This window comes from Pipistrellus hanaki (assembly GCF_964339955.1).
Source record: "Pipistrellus hanaki genome assembly, chromosome: 13".
Taxonomy (NCBI): Eukaryota; Metazoa; Chordata; class Mammalia; order Chiroptera; family Vespertilionidae; genus Pipistrellus; species Pipistrellus hanaki.
In genome coordinates this window covers 49,403,372-49,418,772 of record NC_140515.1, presented here as the reverse complement: position 1 = coordinate 49,418,772, position 15,401 = coordinate 49,403,372, and the positions used below count along the sequence as shown (strand labels likewise).

Genomic DNA, 15,401 nt, shown 5'->3' with positions numbered 1-15,401 from the left:
TTCTCAGTTACCATATAGGAAAACTTAAAAATGTATAGCCAGTGAGGGACAGAGTCAGTTCTCAATATCCATGCTTAACAGGAGGAATGCATAGATAACATTTTTTAAGTTAAATGCTTTATAGCAATAATTTTAAACTGACAAGTTTTAATCCTATAGATTCCTTTTATGCAGAAATATCAAAAGTATCTAGAATCTTTCCTAATCAACAGTAAATAGGCAAAAGACAAAAATAGAAACCATTTATATGAGATGTAAGTGATACAAGCATGAGAAACCAGTTTCACTGGCAAATAAAAAATAAAAAAAACAAGCCCAATCAGTGTGGCTCAGCGGCTGAGCATCAACCTGTGAGCCAGGAAGTCACTGTTTGGTTCCTGGTCCGGGCACATGCCCAGGTTAGAGCCCAATCCCCAGGGTGGGGCAGATAGGAGGCAGCTGGTCAATGATTCTCTCTCATTGTTCCTCTCTCTCCCTCTCCTTTCCTCTCTGAAATCAATAAAAAATATATTTAAGATAATAAACAAGCAACTTTTTTCTGCCTATTATAGTAGTCGGCAAACTCATTAGTCAACAGCCAAATATCAACAGTACGACGATTGAAATTTCTTTTGAGAGCCACATTTTTTAAACTTAAACTATCTAGGTAGGTACATTGTTATTAACTTAATTAGGGTCCTCCTAAGCTGGCCTTTGCTAAAAACTCAAGGGGCCAAACAGCCACATGTGGCTCTCGAGCCACAGTTTGCCGACCACTGGTCTATTGGATAGGAAGGGGCTAAGACTGCTCGTTTTGAAATCAAACTCCACAAGTTCAAATTCTAGTTTTACTTTCTTACTCATCATGTGATCCAGGACAAATTATGTGGTTCTGAGTCAGTTTCTCCTCTGCAACACATGTGACAATAGTAGTACCTACCTCCTAGAGATGTGGTGAGGATTAAATGAGATAATGCCTAACGTAGAGTTCAACAGGTGTTAACTATGACTGGTATTTTGTTGTCATTATTAAAGACTTCATATTCAGCCAAAACCGGTTTGGCTCAATGGATAGAGTGTCGTCGGCTTGGGGACTGAAGGGACCCGGGTTCGATTCCGGTCAAGGGCATGTACCTTGGTTGCGGGCATATCCCCAGTAGGGGGTGTGCAAGAGGCAGCTGATCAATGACTCTCTCTCATCGATGTTTCTAACTATCTCTCTCCCTCTCTGTACAAAATCAATAAATATATTTTTTTTTTAAAAAAAAAGGACTTCATATTCACTGTATTATGTGGCCAATCAAAAAAAAAAAGTCTTTTTTTGTTAAAACAAAACAAAACTTTCCTTCTGGCTGGGAGATGATAAATAGGGCGGTTAGGATTCCCTTGCTCCTCCCCCCTTCTGTCCATTCAGCAGCTGGATTAGAGGAGAAACTGGTGACACTTGGGGGAGAGGCTGTCCTGCTCACGATCAGATGGCTGTGATAACAACGGGATGAGGCAAATCAGGTGGTCCATCAAGACAGTAAGGTTCCTATTCCCTGGTGGTGGACAGCTTAGCACGACCCCTCCATTCCCAAATGAACTGGGTGCCACACTGACCATCCAACAACAGCATGACCACTGCCCCCTCCGCCAGCGTTTGTTCTGCCAGCTGGCAAGCCTTTCCCCTCCGACGGAAGCCCTCCTGGTCGGCCCACCAGCCTGAGCTGCCAGGCAGAAGGCATGCACACTCACTGAAGTCGCGGGCAGTTCAGCGCCAGGGCTGAGAGAGAGGCGTCCGTGAGGTTGCCGCAGCCAGACAGGCAGAGGGCCTGCAGCCGGGGGCAGCCCTTGCAGATCTGCACCACGCCTTCATCCGTAATGCGCTGGGAACCAAAACAGGAAGCAGGTCAGAAGGCACAGGGAACTGAAACGGGGGATCTACTGATGGCCCACTGGTCTAGGTTGCCAGTTACCAGCACTGCAGCCTAGTAATTTAAACAAAATAAAGTGATGTCCTTGGCAGGCGGGTATTGATGTTATTTCTGCACAGCTTTAAACATATTCTAGCATTACTAATGCGAGCAATATTTTAAAATTCCACTTACCTTCCCAGATTCATTGGATTTTCAAAAAAAAACACCATATCAACATATTAAAAATCATATTAAATAAAAAGCTCATGAGACTTGGCTTACTTAAGTGATATTAATTTTTGGTTGAGTTTCTATAGATTAATGCTTTAGTTGTCTACCATATAAATGCTATGTGTCTATAATGGGAAAATTAAATAAATCACTAAATTATTGATAAGTCAACATTCAAAATACTTATTGAAATATACTAATTTAGGTGAAGATAAAAATGCACGTGTTATACTAGAGGCCTGGTGCATGAAAATCATGCAGGGGGAAGGGGAGGAACCGTTCCTCAGCCTGGCCTGCACCCTCTCACATCCGGGACCCCTTGCTCCTTACTGCCCACCTGCTCGCTGCTCCTTAGCGCTGCCATGGAGGCGGGAGAGGCTCCCGCCACTGCCACTGCGCTTGCCAGCCATGAGCACGGCTTCAGGCTGAGCAGCAGTCCTCCTGTGGGAGCACACTGACCACCAGGGGGCAGCTCCAGCGTTGAGCACCTGCCCCCTGGTGGTAAGTGCGTGTCATTCAGCCGTTTGGTCGATTTGCATATTAGGGTTTTATTACATAAGATTTCAAGTCAAGGCCAGTGCTAGCCTACGGGCAAGGTCTGACTTTGAACAGCTGCAGGCCCATTGGTCAATGCATGTCCAGAAGACAGTTTCTCCTTTACCTCCCATAACCAGGGACTCTAGAGATTTACGATTCATGCGTTAAATCCCGAATGCAAGGGACTTCTCGCCTGAGAAACCAGGAGATTAGGAAGCACCCTCCTCAGTCACAGCATCTCCGAGGGCAGGGAGAGGAGCCGCAGCTTCTCCCGGCTGGCGCGCTGCTGGAAGGACACCTGCCCTGGCACATGCCCGCATTCCTAAACATTCTCATGTCTGTTGTTCCTTTTTATTTACTGAGACAAGATGACAAGTGTCATCATCCCCAGTTTATAAATAAAAAAAAAAGACACTGAGGCCAAAACCGGTTTGGCTCAGTGGTAGAGCGTCGGCCTGCGGACTGAGAGGTCCCAGGTTCCATTCCGGTCAAGGGCATGTACCTTGGTTGCACATTCCCAGTAGGGGGTGTGCAAGAGGCAGCTGATTGATGTTTCTCTCTCATCGATGTTTCTAACTCTCTGTCCTTCTCTCCTCCTCTCTGTAAAAAAATCAATAAAATATATATTTTTTAAAAGACACTGAGGCCTTACCATGAATTGATGAGGCTAGTGACAGCCTTCCTAATATCTTCAATAACCCAAGACCCCGATATCATTTACAAGGGAAGTGTCAGAGGTTTTGTACGGGCCTTTCTGTTTACAGTGTTGTTTCGTCTTGTGGCAAGTGGACAGATGAGAGAAGGACACAGGATAAGAGGTCAGGTGTGGCGACCATCCTGCCTGCCTGGGAGCGTCGGGGACCCCAGAAGTTTCTGAGGGAGGACACGAGCGGGAGGGTGCACAGCGGAAAGGCACACTACTTACCGGGCAGGACTGGAGGTTGAGGCTCACAAGCTCATGGCAGTAATTCTGAATGTGTTTTAGAGCTTCGTCTTCTAACTGGAACGGAGAAAACAAGGGGGATGAGACCAGGTGAGAGGACAGGGGGGCACCAAGGAAAGTGCCCACCCTCGCTGTAGGCGCTCGGAAGTAAGGCGGCTGCGCCAGCCGGTACCTGCGTGCAGCCCCGCAGGAGCAGGGACTTGAGGCCTCGGCAGCCGCGCACCAGGGCCTCGATGCCGTCCTTCGTGATCTGATCGCACCACGAGAGGTTCAGGTACTCCAGGTTCCGGCAGCCCTCACTGAGGGAACAAGAAACACAACCACGCATGTGCGGTCTAGCCTGTAGAGAACGCATTGCCAACACTGAGGTTAGTAAATCACAAGCAATGCTGGGGAGAGAGGACCCTGGGGACCATCAGAAAGGCGTCAGATACACCAAGGTGCTCACAGCTAAGGGGGCTTCTCTTGACCACAAACAACAGGTCCTCTTACCTGATCCCCTTTAAGGAGCTGTTGGTAATGGACACGCAGGAGGTCAGATCCAGATGCTTCAGCTTGGCACAGAATCTGCTGAGACTGTAACATGTGCTGAAAAAGAGCAGAGGCACTAAAGATATTCTCAACCATGTTTCTCTCCTCTCTGTCTCCCCAGAGCCAATTAGCCAAAAACCAAACCAATTACCCCTACTTACCTGTCAGTGATTTTTGTGCACCCATTGAGGTTTAAGTGTTCGATGTTCCGGCAGTTCTGTGCAAAGGTCCTAAAAAGAGAACCCATTTCAAAACTCCCTGCAAGTTGCTGGGCAGCCACTAGAGGGCGCGTATAACCATTCACATTTAGAACAGCGCTCCTCAAACTTAAAATTTTTATATTATTGGGCAGAGAACACTTAACATGAGATATATTCACTAAACAAAAATGTAAGCGTACAATATGTTATCGTTGACTAGTGCTCCTCAAACTTTAATGTGCACACAGAAGAGCTTGGGGTTCTTGTCCCTGCTGGCTCCAAAGTCCTGCTTCTCCCGCTGCACTACACCAGGGGGTGGGGCCTGCAGGCTGTATGACACCCGCAAAATCACTGGGCCTGGCCCAGGGTGACCAAATGTGTGACCAAATAGAGCAGGCTGATTTTTAAGCCGATAATTCTGGATGGCCCTGAATGATGTTGTAAATATCCAAATGGCCCTTGGCAGGAAAAGGTTCCCCACTCCTGCTCTAAGCAAATCACCAGGAAAGAATTACAGGGGTCCTCAAACTTTTTAAAGTGGGGGCCAGATCACGGTCCCTCAGAGAGCTGGAGGGCCGGACTATATGAACTACTAATTCCTACTGTAACACCTCGGCTGCGCTCACTGCCCAAAAAACCTGGCGGGCCGGATCAGACTCCTCTGCGGGCTGCATGTGGCCCGCGGGCCGTAGTTTGAAGACCCCTGAAAGAAAAGCAGGCAATAGGCGTGGTGTATTTTCGCCGATGGAAGCGTCAGCTACGACCTGCTGCGGCCGGTGAGTCCCTGAGGTCCCACTCACTTCAGGGAGGAGTCGCCGACACCGATGCAGCCTCGCAAGCTGAGCTGCCGCAGGAACCCACCGCAGCGCTTGGAGATGTTCTCCACCACGCGACCCTGGAGCCAAGGGAGTTGGGGAGAAATTTTGTTTTTCATGTTGCTTATCTAACAGAACAATAACCTGAACTTTAGGAAGCTCAGTAACTGAATATTAATATTAAAGCTATTATAAAATAAAATTTCCCATTTGGTCAGGGTTACTACTCTTTTTTTTTTTTTTAATATATTTGATATTTCACGGAGAGGAGGAAGGGAGAGAGATAGAGAGCTAGAAACGCCGATGAGAGAGAAACATCGACCAGCTGCCTCTTGCACACCCCCTACTGGGGATGTGCCCGCAACCAATGTACATGCCCTTGACCGGAATCGAACCTGGGATCTCTCAGTCCGCAGACCGACGCTCTACCACTGAGCCAATCCGGCTTCAGTAGGGTTACTACTCTTAAATAGAGGTATACATATCTCCAAATAAATATACTAGAATCCTGGAATTATCAGAGGCTTTTAAGAGTATTTTATAGGCAATAAAATTACATGGCTCAAGCAGCCGAGCTGGAGTGACACTTCAGTTAACCCTTGCATCGCTCCTGGCTCGTGCTGCTGCCCTTTCTCCAGTCTTTTTTTATTTATTTATTTATTTTTACTTTTTACTGATTTCAGAGAGAAAAGGAAAGGGAGAGAGAGAAATATCAATGCTGAGAATCACTGATCTGCTGCCTCCTACATGTGCCCTATTGGGGATCAAGGCTTCAACCCAGGCATGTGCCCTGACCGGGAATCAAACTGTGACCTCCTAGTTCATAGGTGGATGTCCAACTACTAAGCCACACTGGCTGGGCCCTTTCTCCATTCTTTTTTTTTTTTTTTTTTTAAATATATATTTTATTGATTTTTCACAGAGAGGAAGAGAGAGGGATAGAGAGTCAGAAACATTGATGCGAGAGAATCATCAACCAGTTGCCTCCTGCACACCCCCTACTGGGGATGTGCCCGCAACCAATGTACATGCCCTTGACCGGAATCGAACCCGGGACCATTCAGTCTGCAGGCCGACGCTCTATCCACTGAGCCAAACCGGTTTCAGCCCTTTCTCCATTCTTAACGGTGAATTAGAATTCTCAGTGGCTCTTTCAAATCAACAAGTTTTTGTCAATAGTCCCCTCATATCAAATCACAGAAGCAGGTGCTAACGAGGCAGGTTTGAGGCTTTAAGAAGCTAAGTGATAAAACTCAGATCATAAATATGAAAAAAGTAATCTGTTACCAATACAGAGCAAAGTAAAATACAAGCAGAATTTTAGTCTTAATGCATGGAAATACGTTCTAGGTTCCTCACTCTATTCTACCTTTTGCCACCTTAATATTAAATCTAAATGCAACACAATAAAAATGCAGGAAAGAAGGAGCAGTTCACTTATCTTCTTAAAAAGTCTTTTGCCTTGGGGGGGAGGTGGGGGGAAATGGGGGGATAAGTACACATATGTAATAGCTTAATCAATAAAGAAATTTTTTTTAAAAAGTCTTTTGTCTAAAGCACAGTTAACTTACCTCTACATCTGTTTGAAAGTTAAAAAGGTCTATTTTTTGCCAGTTGCTTCCATCCAGGGCTAAGACATTCCAAGCCTGGGAGGTGGGAGTAAAGGAGGAGGATTGGGGTGAAAGACACATTTATTGAGACCATTAAAGAAAGTCTTGATTCAACCTGTGTGCCTTCAAGCTTATATTCTTGATATACATTAAGCTTATTATCAAATATGGAATTACTAGAGGCCAGGTGCATGAAATTCGTGCACGGTGTGTGTGTGTGTGGGGGGGGTCCCCTCAGCCAAGCCTGCACCCTCTCCCATCTGGGACATCCCTCTCACAATCCGGGACTGCTGGCTCTCAACCGCTCGCCTGCCTGCCAGCCTGATCACCCCCTAACCACTCCCCTGCCAGCCTGATTGATGCCTAACTGCTCCCCTGCCAGCCTTGATTGCCCCCAACTGCCCTCCCCTGCTGGCCTGGTCACCCCCAACTGCCCTCCCCCGCAGGCCATTTTGTGGTGGCCATCTTGTGTGAGGGCATGACAGTCAATTTGCATATTATCTCTTTATTATATAGGATGACAACAGTGCATTAAATTAAATACAAAAGATGACATTTTAATTTTTAACTATTTACTTGAACTGAAATTCATCCTCATTCTAATAAAGCTTGAGAGTTACTGATGAAAAATCTGGTTGATGACCCTACCTTGGAAATCTGTGCACATCGGCACAAAGTTACTATATCCAAGAAGGAAAATATTCTAGGAAGAAAAGGAAAAACACAAAGAATGAAACAGTGTTAACATTTCAGGATATATCTATAACTTGAAAGATATAAACTATCTGGGTAGATCATAGTTTTTCTTTCAAAATCCTTCAATTTGCAACACACAAGTATGCTATAATTTTACACACTACTGTGAAATATTAAATGTTTGCATGTTCCCAAACTGTTTCAGATGCCCTACACACAAATCCCCTTGAAACGGAACTCATTACACTTAATTTCCCTGGCTCTAGGCATGGACATGAGTCAGACCATAAACTTGTTCTATTCAAAGACCAATCTCCCAGGAGCTGAGCCTGGTAAGAGCTGAATCCTTCTAATTCTGTGCCCTGCCTCACAGCGCAAGCCCCTCTTTTGGTGGAAGATGCCCTAACCAGGCTCAGGTGCCTGAGCCTCAAACAATGGGTCCAAGAAAAGTTCAATGATAAAACCTATTTGGGCTGAAAGGTTGAGCACAAGGTCTATGAGTGACCAGTTTCTTGTGAGCAAAAGCTAAGAAGCCACAGAAGATGGGATAGATGGGGAAGGGAAAAACAGAGAGAAGCACACATTTATTGAGACCATTAAAGAAAGTCTTGATTCAACCTGTGTGTTTTCAAGCTTATATTCTTGATATACATTAAGCTTATTATCAAATATGGAATTACTAGAGGCCAGGTGCATGAAATTCGTGAGCCGAGCGAAAAATCTGAGCCGACACCAGTAAGCCCCTGGAGGAAGCAGGAGCCGAGCGGCAGGGCCTGGGTTGGGCCTGACATCCTGGCAGTGGAGGAGATTGGTTGCTGAGGACAGCATGGTGGCCAATGGCTGTGTGCGCCTCAGTCATAGGCAGTGACAGTGAAAACAACAGCTTCTCTAGAACATAGGGGCATGGGATGAGGTCAGGGACAGACATAGGATCTCAGGTCTTCTAGTTCTGGCAGGTAAATATGAGAGTCTGTGTATGGAAGGGGGACATTGATATTTCTATGTCTCCCTCTCCCTTCCTCTCTCTGAAATAAAAACATATTTATAATAAGATTTAAAAGAAAAGAAAATAAGGCCATGATAAAGCATTACAAGATACCTAAAGAAATGATCCACCATAAGGGACAGTAAATGGATTAAACATCTAGTAGATGAAGCTGAAAAGGTAATTAGAGAACTAGAAAATAGAGATGGGAAATTTATATACACTAGTAATTCAGCATAGAAAAATAAAGATATGAAAATATAGAAAGGATTAAGAGACCCAGAAGATGGAATTAGATGATTCAACGTATGTATAAAGGAAATTATAGACAAGGAATGTAGAGAAAATGTAGGAGGAATAATATTTGAAGCAAAGTAGCTAAAATGTTTATAGAATAGATTAAAGGGAATTTCATGAGGACAATATTACCTAATACCAAACTGAATGTGGGTGTTACAAAAAAAAAATTGTAGCCCAGCTCGCATGGCTCAGGGGTTGTGGGCCCGACCCCCAGAGGGGGTGATGTGTAGGAGACGGCCGATCCATGATTCTCTTTCATCATCAATGTTTCTCTCTCTCTCTCTCTCTCTCTCTCTCTCTCTCTCTCTCTCTCTCTCTCAAATCAATAAAAATGTGTATTGTTTAAAAATTGTATTCGCCTTGAAGTAGGTAGAACAAGAGGTAGCTGATCAGTGATTCTCTCTCATTCTTTCAACAAATTGCCACTGTTTTCAGTTCTCTGAGCAAACTGAATCTATGGTTTGAGACAGCATGGTTTGGTGCCTATCATTAAATTTGAAAACTTCTCTGTTTTGCCTCAAATATTTCCTCTGGGATTGCCCTTCTGTGCATGTTACGTTTCTTATAGTTGTCCCACAGTTCATCTTTTGAGATAGCATAAGATTTTATTCCTTAGTTCTATTAATACGAATTACATTGATTTAAAATGTTAAGTCAGTGTTAGACTTGACCATGTTATGTTAAATCTTTACATATCGCTGGATTTGATTTAGGATTTCTGCATCATGCTCACAAGAGACTGGTCTGTAGATTTCCTTTCTTGGAGTTTTTGGTACATTTCTGGATTGGAAGACTTAATATTGTAAAGATTTCAATTCTCCCTAGTTCCTATAAATTCAGTGAAATCCCATTAAAATTTCATCAACTTTTCTTGTGGAAATTGATATGTTGATTCTAAAACATGAGTGGAAATTCAAAGAACCAAGAATAGCCAGGTAATCTTATGAATAAGAACAAGGTTGAAGGACTTACATTACCAGACATAAAGACTTGTTATAAAGCTTCATAATTATAAAATGGTCTTATTAAGGTGGACAGACAGACCAATGGAACCGAGTACAAAGTCCACAAGTACATCCACTCTATATGCCCCTGTACTTATGTATTGATAACCAAGTTGCCATTGCAGTGCTTTAAAAAAATTGATTGATTTGAGAGAGAGAGACATCGGTTTGCATTCGTTGGTTGATTCCCCTGACTGGAGGTTGAACTCTGGTAACACTCTAACCAGCTTGGCCAGGACCTGCCATGCTGTTCTAGTTAAGGGTGAAGTTACCACATTGAGGTAAGAAGTAATTTCGGGGGGGAAGCGGGGGAGAAGGGAGGGAATGCTTTCAAGGGCCAGACCTCAATCTCCCACTACTCTAACCTCTAACTCCTCTGTCTCTCCCTCTCTATTGCCAGTGTCCCAGGCTCTGTCAGTCGGGGCGTTTATTTCATTTACTGACACATGACTCAGGAACTTGGCTTAGGCTGCAGTTTGCCCCTTTGGAGTCCTAGCATGCATATGAACGTGTGCAAACTCAACCACAGAGGATCGCGGGGGCGCTGGGGAGATGGCAAACAGCCGCCTATAAATTCTTCAGAGAAACGATCAGGGGTGAGGTGAAGATCTGTGGGCTGAGGAAGAACAGGAATAAAGCACCAGCTGTGCCTATGGCAATGCACCCACCAGCGCACCACAGGCCGCCTCTCCTTTCTCACGGCAGCACTGGAGTCAGAGCCACTGAGAATCTGCTAACCACTCCTGTTATGAGTACACAGAGATTATTTCTTTCTTGAACTATGTATTTTCTTTTTGTTTTATCTTGCTATAATCATTGCTTTTCCTTGTTTTCATGCTAGCCCAATTACAAGGTCAGAGAATCCAGAAGTCAGGTGCTCCTTTTCTTTGATAACAATTAACAGTGTAATATAGCGTGTCTCAAAAAACATATAGACACACACTTTCAATAATTATAAAGGCAGTGTTTATTAAGATATCGAATACATTTCATTTTTAAAACTGAGCATCAGCTGTTCAAGTGTGTATACATGTTTTGGGACACCCTGTACACAGAATGCTCTTCAGGACAGAACACCAACTCTCCTTCACTTCCATTACTGTAGCAAAAAACAACATCAGCAACAAAACACTAGGCACATGAGCTATTTGGTTAGAATTTGACTTATAGTGCTGAATAAGCTGTTCAACTAGAAGTTTTTGCTTATAAAGAAGGAAGAACATGAGAGTTAAAGTCAATAGGCCTTAAAGCCTCAGACACACACAGACCCTTCACACTCCAAAGCTCACGTTTTTAACAACTGGAATCTTAACTCATGCAACCTTTGAGCTTCAAATTTTTCACCTATAAAATGAAGGTGATTAAAACTGTTCTACCTACTTCAAGAGATTTTGAGTATCGAGTGATGTTTTCAAAATTGCTACAGTGTACTCAAGAAACATTCCTCCCCCCCCCCCCAAAAAAAAAATAGTAATAATCATCAGGAGCAAATGTTAGACTGAAGGGTGATACACACTGAAACAATTTCTTAAAATAAATAAACAGAAAGATCAACAGTGTCTCTCAACAGGAGGCAGAACCTTAACAGAACCTTAGGACAATGTGGAGAACTTTATCACATGCACATCACTGGTTCTGCTGTAGGTTAAGAATGGCAATAAGCCCCAGAATCTGATTAACTTGGATCAGCTAGGACAATGGTTGGCAAACTGCTGCTCAAAAGCCACAAGTGGCTTTTGGCCCCTTGAGTTTTTAGCAAAGGCCAGCTTAGGAGTACCCTAATTAAGTTAATAACAATGTACCTACCTATACAGTTTAAGTTTAACACATTTGGCTCTCAAAGGAAATTTCAGTCGTTGTACTGTTATATTTAGCTCTGCTGACTAATGAGTTTGCCGACCACTGAGCTAGGATAACAGAGTGATGCCAGGCCCTCCCCACACTCTTCAAAGAACTGCCTGTTTAGAGTATCTATCCCCTAAGATAAAAATATAGGCTCAGTTCTTTCGTGCAAATGACTGGTCTTGGAAGTGTGGATACAGAAAATAAGTTTTTTCGTAAAGCCCACAAAGCCTGTGTTCATACACCAGGTACATTAGTGAAAACAATTGTTCTTTAAGCAAATGTTAAATTTGTCTTGTATTGGTTTAGTGATGTTACATACAAAAGAAACCTTAAGTTCCATGAGCCTTCTTTTAAGCACATCTCCAAAGAACTCAACTATGAGAGAAACGTGTATATAAACTTGAACTGCTGAGATGAGGAGAGTCTGAAACGAAACCACCACTTTTTCTCCCTACAGTCTAACCCCATCAAAACTACATGAAAGGCTCCGGTTTTCTGGAAGGAAATCAGATGGAACCTCATGTGAACTCTCACATAACAGTGACGGTGAGCGAGCACGAAGAGAGCTTACCACCTCAGAAATGTTTCCACAGTAGGGCCACTGTGTACACTTGTTATCTGACTGTGAGAGCTGAAGTATGTTAGAGGAGATTAATCTTTTCTGTATGCATCTTTTCACTGTGTCACTTGCTAAAATGATCAAGCACTTTAATTTAAAATCTAATAAAGAAAAGATGAAAGAGAACGACTCCAGAAGAGCAAAACTAGCCTCATATGCATGGACAGTCTCTCTTGGGTTTGGATCCTCCATATTTTTAAGGGAAGTCAAAGCTAATTAGTTCATTATTAAAATTGTAATCACTACATTTTCTGATAAAGAATAGACAATTTATAGCTTAGTTCCAATTATCCTATTACTAACTTATCAATCAAGGTTTCATCATGAATACTGAACACTAAATAGTAATTAAAACACACCCTGAAAGGAAATCGGCCAGCTTCTAACTAAATTTATTTAAAAGGCATTTTAACAACAAAAGTCCAGTCAAAGGAAAGAACCATTACTTCATGCATGCAGGAGGCTGGAACAATGATGAGACCCAGTCTGCCACAATGCCAGTGATGTTAAAGTAGCCATAATTGAGTTCCAAGAGGACAAAAGATTTAATTTTTGAAATAGAAGTGGATTGATGGGAAGGTGAAATTTTCCAGTTAGACAACTGCAGCATGGAGCTGGAGAGGAGAGGAGAGGTGGGCAAAGTCAACAATGGACAGGAAATCCAGATAGACTGTATTAAGATTGAATCAAATTACAACAAAGGATGAAGAAAGTAACTCTGAAGTTTAATAAAAGCCCTTTTTAAAATATGTGTGTGTGTGTGTGTATAGTTGATTTCAGAGAGGAAAGGAGAGGGAGAGAGAGAAAGAGATAGAAACATCAATGATGAGAGAAAATCATTGAACGGCTGCTTCCTGCATGCCCCTACTGGGGATCAAGCCTGAAAACCGGGCATGTGCCCTCAACCAGAATAAAACCCAGGACCCTTCCATCTGCAGGCTGATACTCTATCCACTGAGCAAAACCAGCTAGAGCTTAATAAAAGTCCTTTGAGAAATGCACAGTGAACACAGTAAGAGGCCGGAGCACAGCACATGGGAACAGTTCTGAATGAGAAATGGGAACAAAATAGTCATGAAGATGAGGGACACCTGACCCTACCGGAGAGCCCAGGGGGATGCAGCACCAAGAGGACCAGCCTCAGGGACAAAACCCAGTAATCAGAAGACACCAAGGGGAAAAATAAAATGCAGCAGTTCCTCTTCGTACCTTTCAAACGTTTCACAATGGTTTCAGTTGGAATATTCTGATGCATACAAAAGACTAGGTGACACTCTGTAGTCCCGAATAATAAAACTGCATGAGTCACCACTCCCACTTGAAAACCAGACCATTCCCCGCATCACTGCCCCTACTCTGTGTCCCTCCCTGGTTTCTTTCTCTGCCTCTCAACCAGTCAATGCTTGTGTGATCTAGTCCTTGTGCTTAACCGTTTTTTTCCACAATGTATACATTCCTAAGTAGTATACCAAGTAGTTTTTTGCTTGATTTTTAATCTTATAAAAACAATACATGCTGTAGACAGACTTTTGCAGCTAGCTTTTTCCACTCAGCATAACTAAGATTTGTCCATGCCATTTGTGAGACTGCAGTACATTTCTCTACACATTTATAATTCACATCACACATTATGCATCACATTATTTTTCTCATATTCCACATACGTTAATGAATATGTGGTTGTTTCCATTATCTTTGGTATTACAGTGTTCCAGTGAACATTGTTCTACATGTCACCAGCTGTACATCTACCAGAGCTTCCTTAGAGCATACCCAGAAGCAGCAACGCTCAGTCACAGAATGTGCCAATGTTCAACTTCCCGGGATGACAACTGTTTCCTAGATACACACCTACACTTCATTTCCCCGCTTCCCCTGCAGGCACATGAGGCATGTAACTGGTGAGCTGGCTGGCAGGAAGCTGTGGTTGAAGACAATAGAGCTTCCTTCAGCCAGGTCCCCAATAATTGCAGAGAGCAACTGACAGCTTCATCCCACATACACACACACCCAATCTCTCAGGTGGGCAATAAGTACACTCGTGTTGTGTTCAAGACATTAGATGTATATTAGATATGTATGCCACATGAGCCTACTGTACCTATACTAATACAGAGATACCTTGAGTGGGGTGCTTCTATTATAGAACAAAAGTCTAAAATATGTCATCTGCATAGTGGCTGACAGCACAGGAAACCTATTATCAGAGCTGGAAATATGAATATCTAATCTTTGCTTTTTTAAAAAAATATTTATTTATTTATTTTTAAAATAAATCTTTATTGTTCAGATTATTACAAATGTTCCTCTTCCCCCTCCCCCCAATTGATCCCCTCCACCAGGTTCCCACCCCACCCTCTGCCCTTTCCCCACCCCCCATTGTCCTCATCCATAGGTGCACAGTTTATGTTCAGGCTCTTCCCACACCCCCCACTCCGCTTTTCCCCGAGAATCATCAGTCCACTCCCCTTCCATACCTCTGATTCTATTATATTCACCAGTTAATATTGTTCATCAGGCTTTTTAATTCCCTTGGCTTTTAGTTACACTTGTTGATAGATATGTATTTGTTGATCATAATTTTTATCTTTTATCTTCTTCCTCTTCCTAAAGAACCCCCTTCAGCAATTCATATAATCTTTGCTTTTAAGATTCCTTGTCTTTAACTTTTTTTTAATATGTATTTTATTGATTTTTTACAGAGAGGAAGGGAGAGGGATAGAGAGTTAGAAACATCAACGAGAGAGAAACATTGATCAGCCGCCTCCTGCACACCTCCCACTGGGGATGTGCCCACAACCAAGGTACATGTCCTTGACTGGAATCGAACCTGGGACCCCTCAGTCCGCAGGCCGACGCTCTATCCACTGAGCCAAACCGGTTTTGGCATGTCTAACTTTTGACACCTTAATTATAATATGCCTTGGTGTGAGTTTCTTTGGGTTCATATTATGTGGAACTCTCTGGGCTTCCTGGATCTGGATTTCCTTTTCCTTCCCCAGGTTAGGGGATATTTTACTCTGTTATGGAACATAAAATCAGGACAAACACCAGAAATTGTAAAATGCTTAAAGGACCTATAAGCACACTAAGAGGGAAAGAAGTTGGCCTTGAACTTAGGAAAAGCTTTAGGTTCAACTAGGTGAAGAAAACATAAGCAAAAGAGAGAGACTATCAACAGGTAGAAAGAATATGGGAGAGAGCAAGT

At 43.1% G+C, this 15,401-nt stretch overlaps 1 protein-coding gene across 4 annotated transcripts in view; it reads right to left on the bottom strand.

Moving 5' to 3' along the window:
* FBXL2 (F-box and leucine rich repeat protein 2) overlaps positions 1 to 15,401 on the bottom strand; it is a 41,155-nt gene that overhangs the window by 10,469 nt on the left and 15,285 nt on the right. For 3 of the 4 annotated variants that reach the window (XR_014796643.1, XM_084902218.1, XM_084902216.1), the window contains 8 exons: positions 7,393 to 7,447; positions 6,706 to 6,780; positions 5,120 to 5,214; positions 4,281 to 4,349; positions 4,081 to 4,176; positions 3,761 to 3,887; positions 3,571 to 3,645; positions 1,717 to 1,847 (listed from right to left, as the gene is read on the bottom strand). Coding sequence is in view for 3 of the 4 variants with exons in the window: in XM_084902218.1 (XP_084758344.1) it covers positions 1,717 to 1,847; positions 3,571 to 3,645; positions 3,761 to 3,887; positions 4,081 to 4,176; positions 4,281 to 4,349; positions 5,120 to 5,214; positions 6,706 to 6,780; positions 7,393 to 7,447 (723 nt within the window). In the remaining variant the exon portion in view is untranslated. Of the gene's footprint in view, positions 1 to 1,716; positions 1,848 to 3,570; positions 3,646 to 3,760; positions 3,888 to 4,080; positions 4,196 to 4,280; positions 4,350 to 5,119; positions 5,215 to 6,705; positions 6,781 to 7,392; positions 7,448 to 15,401 lie in introns of those variants that run through there. The other variant, XM_084902217.1, reaches the window with a different exon arrangement.